General features: G+C 33.7%; 1 protein-coding gene across 1 annotated transcript; it reads right to left on the bottom strand.

Annotated features, from left to right (window-relative positions):
• Positions 1 to 8,558: 8,558 nt before the first annotated feature.
• On the bottom strand, positions 8,559 to 11,602 carry LOC147405792 (extracellular ribonuclease LE-like). The gene is made up of 4 exons (XM_086432734.1): positions 11,419 to 11,602; positions 11,162 to 11,317; positions 9,070 to 9,268; positions 8,559 to 8,964 (listed from the first exon to the last, which is right to left on the bottom strand). The coding sequence occupies exons 1-4, from the start codon at positions 11,518 to 11,520 to the stop codon at positions 8,741 to 8,743; spliced, it is 681 nt and encodes a 226-aa protein (XP_086288860.1). The 5' UTR covers positions 11,521 to 11,602; the 3' UTR covers positions 8,559 to 8,740.
• Positions 11,603 to 12,063: the final 461 nt, after the last annotated feature.

The raw sequence follows: 12,063 nt of genomic DNA, 5'->3' as shown, positions 1-12,063 counted from the left end.
TTATCACCCCATTGATGTCCTCCCTAGATAAAAGGGAAAATTAGTTAAAGAACCCTCGCAAAGAGAATTCTTTTTAAATAATCCCTAAGTTTTTTGCGGTTGCTTGGCATGACATTTAATAGATTTTTCTTTCTAAACAGTCTTTGGACCTCATCTCTCACATTTCTCACGATTGAATGTCCAAACTGTTCAAATGCATCATATTCATCAAAAAATTGGATTTTTGACACCTTAGAATCAAAGAAAGCACATTCATGGTCCTGGAAATAATGAAATTTGATTTTGGTGAACTACACTAATTGAAACTAACAAACCACATTTGTTATTAAATTTAAGAACTAGGAAAAGAATTGTTACCTTGGATATCAAGGGAGGCTTCTTGGGTAATATTCCTCCGTACTTCTTCTTAATCATTACCTCTTGTAGAACATAGCGACAAAGTCAGGATTCGGGAATAATTTGGAAATAGAAAGCTTTGGAAAAAGAAAACATTGGAAAAATTAAAAAATAAAAATTATTATTTTTTAAGTACAAAAATGTATTTCATATACTAAATGATAAAATAACACTTCAAAACTACTAAAAATAAAAATAATCTGTGATTTTTTCAAAAAATTGTTAATTAAATCATGATTAATTAATCGTAATTTTTTGAAAAATCAAATATTTTTTCAAAAACTTCATGACTTTTTGAATAAAAAAAAACATTGTGATTTAATAGACAACATTTAAAATCATGATTTTTTTAAGTAGAAAAAAATCGCAAATTTTTGTCACTATGCTGGAGAAGACAAGGTTAATAATACTATTAGTTTTTAGAAACGATTTGCACTAATCAATATCTATAACAAGCATCACTTTACGGAGATAATTGCATGCATGATTACAAACCTCTCAGAACTACTATCAAAATGCAAAGAATGTAAATGCCAGACTAGCTACCTCTCACCATGTGAAAATTTTCAAAATTCAACGGTCCAAAACCGTTGAATTATGGGACCATTCAACAGTCTCGACCGTCGAATTGATTCATCAAATTGGGTCTTGTGGAAAAAATATTCGGTGGTTAAAAACCATAGAATTTAGGAATATAACGACGGTCGGCGACCGTCTCTATAGAGAAAAATCCCGCGTAAATACATATAGCCACTAGCTGCTATTTGTTGTCACGATAGGGTATTTTATTAAAATATATATATATATATATATATATTAAGCCTTTAGCTACGGTCGCCGACCGTCGCTATAAGGTTTTCTTTAAAAAAAAAAATATTAGGTCCCCAACTAGAACTCGCCCAATCTTGGAAGTCCAAAAAGTAACACCTCTAATTTCAACTAACCACAAAACACATTCGGGCCTCAATTTGAATTTGAGCTCTCCTCATTATCTAATGAACCACATACTTAGGGATGCATCACAAACCTAGCCCATACCTTAAGGTTGAGCTTGGGCTAAGTTCTCAACCCCAATTGAACCTACCTGAGTTGCAGCAATATATAAGCAATCATCTTACCAGCATCATTGGTTGAAGTATTAGAATTTCACTCCCTCAGGAAAAATGTTTAAATCCAGCCACTAGAAATAAGCAATCAACCAATCAAGCTAAATGATGGCATTCTTGGGTTGTGGGGTCATTTGGCATTCAGCTACTCTGGATCAAAATTGGCCTTAGATGCCAATTCTAGATCAGAAGAGAAACCATTAACCAATCAAGCTAAGTAGAGGAACAGAAGGTTCTTATAATTATATCTATCTAAGCCAGAGCACTCTAGATTTGTGCCTAACAAGAAACACTACCACACATCAACTAATACAAAACATCCAATAATGGATAGTTAAAAAAACTAATCATCCCCACAATAAGGTCACTTTGTAGTTAAGCAATTCAAATACATATTCATCAAAAGATGTACCTTAGAAACTCTACAGCACTATTGCTGAGTAAAAAAAAAAATTAAAAAATGTCCTAAAACTTACTGTTTGTGTCTTTTTTTATTGAAGGAACACTGTTTCTGTATTATTTTTGAGTACTAGTTTACATCTATATTTTGCATACATGAACCTGTGATGTTCTATGTACACGAGCCTTGTGTGTAAGTGTACTTGAGATTTGGAATTCCTTGGTTGCATGGCTTCCAACCACCTCATGCATTCATGACAACTCTAAAAAAATCAAACACAAGCAAAAAGAGTATTGCAGACTTCTAACAAAATGGGGAAAAAAACAAGGCTCCCTTTTCTGAATAGTAACTCTGCTTCTGCATTTTGAGCACGAAAGGAAAGGAAAAAATGAGGACAAAAAAATACAGTCTATTAATGTCTACATAATGTCACACATTATGTAGACATTAAGATCACAATAGTCGAATTTTTCATATATATATAGGGTGGCATTCAGAGGCCCTAAAGAGAGCCAAACATTTTTTCTGACATTTTGCATACATGAACTTGTGAAGACTATCCAACAGAGGTCTAACTCATTGGCCCCCCTTATGAACTGCTAGAGATACTTCTTGCTAAGGCCGAGGTCGACATTTTCTGCTATTTTCGTATTACAGTTTTTTCAAATATTTTTACTTGATCTAGAACAATACTTCATAGAAGACTCATTGGCCCCTTACATAAGACTCATGAAGGTACCTACCATTTGAATCAGATGGAGCAAGACCACTCTTAAAACAATCCCCAAAGTACGCTACCAAAGCACATTATTTTCAAATATTTTTACTTGATCTAGAACAATAATTCACCCTAATTCATTGAACTACAAACTCCATTTTCAAGTCAAAGCCACCGAATTTTGGTAAATACCATCATTCTTTATCACGATCAACGCCACCAATCACTTTGGGCTGGCAAAAAATAATCGATAGACTTGGGCCGCCGATTTTAACGCTGAATAAGTGCCGAATTTGGGCTTTTTTGACACAGTGCAAAGTTTCCATTTGGGAGAAGTCCTGAGAGTAAGAGAGTGTTAGAAAAAGTAAGAGATCAAGATCTTAACCTTGGAAAGGGGAAAAAAAAAAAAAAAATCTGAACTAGTACTCACACATAATCCCAAGAAGAAAAGATGAAATCTATTATAGGAACACTAAAATAGCATAAAAATGCAAAGAACCATAAAGAAAAAACCACTTCATTAACAAGATAGATTAGAACACTATAAACTCTAGCCAATAACTAATGGCCTATGATATACTTGAATGCAAATGGGATGAAATTAAGCTCATCAGAATCCAATAACTAATGGCCTATGATATATCTGAATAGTTCAACATTACTTAAAATACCCATATCCATGTGCTAAGGCAGTGACAATGATTAACATTTTTTTTGTGTGAGTTATGTGACTGGCAGCAACATACATTATATTAAAAAGAAAAAGGGCAACATACTTTTCTAATATGTTTTATTTAATAATAAAACATACTTTTTCTAAGAACTGATCTTTAAGTTTAACGTGATGGAAACACTAAAAGAACTGTATCTGCATTCAGAGGCAGGTCAAGAGAAAATAAATAAAGTTATGTTTACCAATTACCAATCATCAGTTGGGCAGTTTCAGTTCACTAAAATGGCTATGTCCCTCATTATGAATATGTCCAAAAGTTCACAATAACCATTTTAAAAGCACCGATTTCAATTAAGTATAGAACTTCACAGAAAAAGTGAAGTGTAATAACCTTTGCCAACCCAAGTAGAAGGCTCATGCATGTCAATCCTCGATGCTTTGTTGTAGTACTGTGTAGCCAATATAAAATGCTCATCTTTTTCTCTCTTCTTTGTCTCAATCTTCCCAAAGCATTTAGGATGGCAATGCGTTCATATCTCACATCTGCATAGTATCTGTCAATCTCTGCAACACAAAAAAAAATAAAAATATAAGAATCAGAAAACAAGTAAAATGTTTGACAAAATAGCACCATATCAACATTAACACAAGCTGTCAAATGAAATATGGCCACTTGTTCCATCATATTGTTCTAGAGCACAACATGAAAAGAAAGGAAATCATTCATGTCAGTGAAGAAACAAAAGTACCAGGACTGGAGTCTTCCTCCAAAATTTGTAGGAACTGTTCAACTTTTCCCTGTTTGAAGTATTCCCTCTGCATACCAAAACAAAATATAAATAAGGAATGAGATTTGCTAGGGCGTATAACTGACAAATTTTAATGATTTTCAGAAGTTAATATGAGGTGTTGAAAACAAAAGAAGAGAAATTTGAAAGCCAATGAACATAATTTCAGGAAAGAATTTGTTCGCTGAATGGAAAATATGTATGAAACAAGAAATCCCTGCTTTCAGTTTTATACACACTGAGAGGGTAGTACACTAAAATATGTGATAATTAAGGATTCTAATTTAAAAGTTGTGAGATGTATTAAATTATCAGTACCTAGTTCAGAACACCATGAGGACTTGAGAAAAGGCATTGAGGTCTCATTGCCAAATCATAAAGCAACAAAATTAGACAAACAACTAACAGAAAAAAAAAAAATTACATAAGCCCTTGAAATACAAAAAATAACAGTAACCTCACAAGAATAATCCATCCTGCAATAATCGGACTTTTTCATGATCTCACTCTTTTTCGGGACAGAATGTTACATAAGCACATACAAGCTGGGTTAGATTAGAACACGAGCAATATACTTACACTCATTTCAAGCCACTTAACCTCTGATATTAACTCATGTTCCTTTTCTTTGGCCAATGCATCATCAGTTTCAGCATGTTGTTTACAAGTCCAAGGTGCCAGTTTAACTACAAATGTTGGGCACAACTCCAATACTCCAAAGAATCCTTTTAATGTCCTATTTATACAAGTCCAAGGAGCCAATTTAACCAAATCATAGCCAAATGAAGGTTCCAACCTATCATCACAGAGGCTAACTACAGATGGAACTTCAATGAAGATATTAACATTACATGGTAAGCATGCCTAATAGTAGTTAAAATTTATGCATAGAAGTGCAAACTACACAATCGCAAGCAGGTGGATCAACAGATTGGTAGACAGTGAAAAGCCACATTACCTCTTCGAACTTCTCAAAGATGGGCACAGATGTGTTTTTAGGTCAAAGTCACATAGGTGGCAAGCCCTTATTTACATGTACACCATGATGTTTCTGGGTACCACTTCTCTGTCTTCTTCAGAAATGAGTGAGTGCTGAAGAAGAGACCTACAGAAGCTGCAAACAAAACAGAGAATTAATTAAAAGTCAAGTTAATAGACCAGTTAAGAGGGAAAAAAAAGGCAAGTAAGTGCTGAAGAAGAGAACTTGTGATGGTTTGAGCCAACTGTTTCAATCTTGGCTGTGTTTGATTGTCTCAACAATAGTAGGAGGGCCATCATTTACCTGCACTTGAAACCTTTTCAATCTGAATGTAAACCTCATCATCTCTTTGGAAAAACATTCGATATCCTCTATGCATAAGTGTAGGATATGCAAGTAGTTCAAGGACGACAACTCAGCCAGTCTTGCATTACTTCCATCGACTTCAGAAGCAAATGGATAACTCAATGAACGGAAACCTGAGCAATAGTTCACTGGAACAGGAGATCGAATGGGAGATTGAGGGTTTTGTGAGTTTTTGATCAAAACAGGAAATCGAACTTGAGATTTTGATGAAAGAAGAGATCGAATGTGAGTTTTCGGTGAAAGAGGAGATCGAATGTGAGTTTTCGATCATGTTCTCCAATGGCTCCATTGAGTTTTCGATGAAAGAGGGGATCGAATGTGAGTTTTCGATGAAAGAGGAGATCGAAATGTGAGTTTTCGATCGCGTTCTCCAATGGTTCCAATGAGTTTTCGATGAAAGTTCGAATGGAGTTTTCGTTCGTCTTCTCCAATGGCACCATGACAGTGAGTTTTCAACGAAAATTCTCAATTTGTTGTTTTGTTAAAAAAAAAAAGTCTGTTCGTTGGGTTTCGCCCGTCGAATTAATTTATTGGGCTTAATTTTGGCCATCTAAATAAACGTGAGACTTGGGCCGTCGAATTTAACGTCATATTAATAACGAATTTTAACTTTTTTGACGTTTGGGCATGGGATTGTTCTCTTGTTTGTCCAAATACTCTGGGTTCCTTGGGAAAGTCTCTATCAACATTGTCTTTGAAACAATCCTCTGCATGTTCTGGCTCCTTGACATCCTCGGGATTCATGTCTGACATTTCGTAACTGGCCTACCATACACAAATAGAGAAACTTCAACAGTAAAAACACTGTCTTTCATGTCCCCTACCATTTTATTCGTACCATTCCATTATGAGTAGAAGTGGATATTCATGAGCTATTATCCAGAGACAAATTTTCTGTTGGAGCTAAAATCTAAAACTGTCTAGCAATTTGAATAAATAAATCAAATAAAGTTTCTTGACAATGAAAACAATGATTTCTTGGGGAAAAATCAGGTGATATGATCTTAGAATAATGGGTGTGCCATAACAGAAAAGCTTGTTTAATTTATCAAATAACAAGAAATATAGGATTCAGCCTTAGAAATTGTAAGGTATGGGATAATTGATTCCACTGCATTATATGTAAAATCTGACATTATTTTTGTGAGACAAGACTGACTTAAAGCATCTTCAATTGAATTCTCATGACAAACTTCTTGTTCATTGGATGATCTAACTTCATTTCAACGAAACATAAATGACAGTTGGGAAGTAAAATTGAAGATAAGTTAAAGATGAGGAGGTTTCCACAACAGATATCAAAGGTAATTAGTTCATAAACCTATTGAGAGCTATCCTATAAATCTGACCTTGGTTAGCAATTTCGTTTACGGCAAAAGTATGGTATGGGAATAAATCAGGTACAATTCGGAAAAGTCATGACCTCAAACCGAACTAAACTGAACCAAGTTGCACCCCTAGTTAAGGCAGACACAAACCAGCTACAACCATAGATAACATGCACCACAACAATCCTGATTAAGAATTATAAGCAGATCACTAGGGAGGGAATTAGAATCCAACACATAGGGGTGTGTTGTTGCCCATGGTATAAAATAGTTAACTATTTACTTTGTTTTCAATTGTACAAATCATATATATAGAAAGAAAAATGGTTAGTGTGTTGTGGCCTTTTGTACAAATTATAAAACATACGCATAGAAACAAATTTTTTGATTGGAAATTATTTATTACTATAAAATAATTATTTTGTTGCATATCGACTTAAATATAAAATATGAAGATAAAACATCTTTTTTCTATCTGGTAACTATATAGTACATAAAATATTTACCATGTTATCTATAGTACAAATCCAATATATAAAGAAACTTCCTTTTTATTTGTAATTATTTACTACTCTAAATAAATACTTTGTTGCTAATTGTATGACTATAAAGATAGAAGGTAGGGGTGGGGGTGGGGGGAATATTTCAGAATATTTTGATTTTTTTTGGGTTTTAATTGGTTCCGTTTCAGATTTTTATTGGTCCCATTCATTCCAATTTTTGACGTCAAATCGAACTCAAACCAATTTTTTTTTGTTCGGTTCAATTCTTGTGGATTTGGGTTCGGTTCAAGTTCGATCCGGGTTTTAGGTAAAATGTACACCCGTAACTAGAGGTCAAAGGTGATGGAATTTATTTTTCACAACGGTTTAATGGTAGGTTGAAACAATGCAATTTTGGGTAGAAAATACAATGACTTTTAACAAAGGTTAAGGAGAGGTGGTAAGCGATGGATTGCGATATTAAGATCGAACAGCCGAAAAAAATGCACACAAAGAAGTTTAATAACTTGAAGATGACAGATTTTGGGAGAAAAATCAAGGATTATTTTACTAAAGGTCAAAGATGATGGAATTTAGGTCATATAGCATTGGTCAAAGGGCATTAATTTTATTTGTTCCTATTTTTTCCAGTAATTCCATTTAAAATTAAAAAAAATTTCTAGTTTTTTCTTCATTTTTTGGGGGGTTTCAATTAGATTTTTGTGTTTTGGTTGGCTTTCTATGATTTACAAATCACAAAGTTGCTCTTTTCAATCACATTTCCCGCTAAAATATGTCTGTTACTATTTTATCATTTATTGGATGGAAATTTTCACTTATCAATAGTGATTTTTTGTTGGTTTGATTCTTAAGGCATATTTTATTGACTTATTGTACAAAAAGTAGATTTGTGTGTGTGTGTGTGTGTGTGTGTGTGTGTGTGTGTGTGTGTGTGTGAAATACATATTTCTTGGAAATCCCTAACTTCCTAACAGTCATGAAAAAAACTTCAGTTGGTTGGAGTGATTGTTATGTTATTTATATGCAAACATGAGGAAATTTATGTACTTCTAATTGAAATATTTGAAATGATAATTTATTAAAATTTTAATTTTAAAAGAATTTTATGTTCAATCTTTTGAAAATCTTCATAATCCACGTTCAAGGCATTGTCATCTTACCGGTATAGGAAATACAAATTTATTCTCTTAATAAAAATATAATGAATCCTAAATTAATAAGATTCACTTTGAAAAGCTAGAGCAATCTAATTAGAAATAAACTTTAATACCATAAAGGGTATTAAATAGAGATTGTGTGCGAACAAATGAGTACACCTTCATGCGTCTACTCATATTCTATCCCAATATTCAGAGAGGATGGTTTGGTAATCACAATATACCTTATTCAATGAAAATTACATTTGTCCAATACCTATAGGGAAGGTCAGCTTTGTTACATTTTATTGCCACCACCAACAGACTTCAATCCCTCTAAAATTAACCTAAAACGACGGGAACTCGATCCTCGAAGAACATTTCCCCTTGGGAAGTATGGGGCAGCTCATGAAGTTAGTCCCAGAAGTCTCCACACACAAGTAAATCTGATAGAGCTGAGAGTTACCCGACTCGTCTACGTTGCATTCTATTCCTGGAGTGAATCCGGTTGCTTCTCGTATAGCATCTGTTATACTATTTAAGCTGTAAAAGCTCCCATCTGGTTGGAATCCTAGAACATTTTGGCAGCAAAATTGGGAAATAAATAGTAAGTTTTAAGGCTTATAAGCTTCAAATTTTAACCATTATTTTGCTTTAATATATGTATCAGCCATACCTGCATTTTGAAGAATATTTAGGAGACCCACTTGTTTCTTCAGTTCAAGAGCTGCTTCGAAGTATCCACGCTGGTTGAGGATAGATTCCGAACAGGTCCCGTGTTTCTCCCATTCATGCGACCAAAATTGCAAGCCGTCCCCACTTGGGCAAGCAAGGGTCGGCCAATTCTTTTGCATTGTAGTTTTTAGGTCCGAGATCTACGTAACATTAATTTAATTTGTGAAGGTTAATTAGAATGTTAATTTGTACTAAAGTTCACAAAATTGGGTCTCATAAATCAAAGCATGCAAGTCAATAATGGGATCAAGGATCAAATAATGCTAGTGGGATCTACTTAATTGATGATGAATCAAGACATGACAATGTTATCCACAAAATATTATATTTGTAACCAAATAACTCAAGTTTCTTATCAAACTTAGTTCATTGTTGAGCTAACTCGACCAAGTGATCACCTCAAAGTCCGATTAAATCAACTCTGTCGACTTTTACACTTTGTTTGGATTAAGAGAAGTGGAGAGAAGAGAAACTCAATTTCTCTCCATCATTTTTGGATTGACAGATGAGAAATTGGGACAATTTTGAAAATTTAAAATATCTTTAAAGAGATCTAGAGGCAAAGTTAGAATTATAAAATATTTTATAAGGATTTCTCTCCGGTACTTTTGGAGAGAAAGAAAACTCACCTGTTTTTTTTCTCTCTTCTCTCCCCACTTAACAATCCAACCAAGAGAAATGAAGAGAAATTCGTTTATTTTCTCTTTTCTTCTCTCCATTTCTCTCAATCCAACACATAATTAGAATATTCTTAAAATATATTCTAAGAATCCTCCGCAATATCTTTTTATTTTTATTTTACAAATCACTAATAAGAGGACGAAATTAGTGGTCAAGGATTAGGCTGGCATAGACTTTTCAAATAAGGTCCAGAATATTATTTTGTCCCAATATGTACCATATTGAACTTTACATGGAACACAAGTCTAATGGAATCTGTTGGGGTGTTTGGGTGCTTGGACATAGGAGCACCATCTGAGATTTGAGTAATTTTTCCTGGGGAAGATGTGGAAACAATAGAATTGTAAGGCCAAAATTTTGGGATCTATCTCAGGACAATGTTAAGATATGAGAAAATTTAGAAAGGGAAAAATTCAGAGAATATAAAACAGCCGTGATTTTCCGACTCGAAAATTTTGCACTCGGTCGTTTGGGCAAGGGCACAAAACCATAGATCTCTTTCTTATGGATATACAAGGAAAAAAATCCACGGTTCTGTGCACTTGCCACGTCAACCAAGTGAATATTTACAGTCAAAAAATCATTAGTGAAAATAAAAACATACCATTACTTACTACGGATATATATTATAGAAATGTATGTTTTATATATTAAACAAAATTACATATTTTCATACTATATTATTAAAAATGTTCATATTAAATATAGTATATGAGCATGTAAAAGTTTGGATTAATTCGTTGATTGAAAGAATCAAGATTTTGTTCTTTAAAAATCATAGAATTTTGTTACAATAATAAAAAGTACCACCCTTTCACATTAAGAAAATATCATCATGTAGAATTGCTTAAAAAATATTTAATAGAAAAATCCTAAAAAAAAGTTTACTTTCTTTCTTCCTAGATTTTAAAATCCCTCCATGAGATGAAGTTTCCAAAAACGTCACCATTTCTGTCTGTGTCTTTGAAAGTAGTATTTAAAGGAGAAGAAATGGGTTTGGTTGGTCACTTTCACTACTTTTGGATATGTTTTTCTCTAGTGTGGAGAGATTTTTTACTCTTTGTCGAGAAGTTCTATAAATTTACTCTTACACGAAGAAATTTTTAACTCTTTGATAGAGCATTTGAAAAAGATTGGTGTATTACATAAGTTAAAGTTGATATGCAAATAGAAGTTGTATAAATAAGAAAAGCCCATCTCCCAAGCCCATTAAAGACATTGTGTCCTCTAATGGCTGGCCCATATATGTCCTTAATTGTTTTCTTCCTTCAATTACCAAATAAAGATTTCTTTCTGTAATTTTGCAACACATGAGCCAATACATATCAGTACATATTTGGAAATAAAAATACCTCTGATGGGTCAAATGGGCTATTGGAATCACAGTTCGATGGATACGATCCATCGTTATAATTGGGCCAAAGCCCATGAATGCCGAAATCAGATGCAGGCTTTCCTGTAGTTGGGTAGCAACAACTTCGCTTTGTGTCACAATATGACCCAGGCCACTAAACAAAAATGAAATAATGTCACATAATCAAGAAGAATCAAAGAAAAATTTAGATTAGAAAAATGGGTTCTTGGATTAATAAAGTGGATTCAAACTAACTTGTTGAACAAAGTAGAAGAAATCGAAATCTTGGGCAACACATAAAACTGCTAAGAGTTGTAGTGCAAGAATCTGAAGGAGAATTGAAGAAGTTGTTTTCATGGTCGAAGAGTATGATTTCTAGCTTTCTCTTTCTCTTTCTCTTTCTCTTTCTCTTTCTTCTTCTTTTGTTGTTCGATTTGGATGAAATGGACTGCCATTTCAAGAGCTATATTTATAGGTTTAAAAGGGAAGGATTTGGACGGTATATTCGATGCTCTGTATCTTTATACATCTTTATATATATAGATAGAATTAACTTCTCGTTTGGTGCGTGATTGACGTGTATTGTCATGTCAGCTTGCCATTTATATGTTCGATTATGATCATGTACTCTAGAGAGTGATGTAGCTATCCAACTCCATTATCTCTTAATTTTCAAATCACACACTTTCGATTTCAAAGTAGTAGGGCTGCAACTTGGGCGGGATAACCCGAACTCAACTTGGGCTAACCTGATTGATGGGCGAGCTTGGGTTGAGTTATATGAATGATGAGTTGAGCGTTGGTTAGGAAATCCCAACCTGAATTGAATTTGAGTTGAGGCTTTAGACAACCCGACTCAACCTGAACCTGATATTATATATTTACATATAAATATTTTTA

Source organism: Akebia trifoliata, chromosome 3, assembly GCF_017979445.1.
Source record: "Akebia trifoliata isolate Shusen 1 chromosome 3, ASM1797944v1, whole genome shotgun sequence".
NCBI lineage: Eukaryota > Viridiplantae > Streptophyta > Magnoliopsida > Ranunculales > Lardizabalaceae > Akebia > Akebia trifoliata.
The sequence above is the reverse complement of the archived record's forward strand: the minus strand, read 5'-3'. Positions and strand labels throughout refer to the sequence as shown.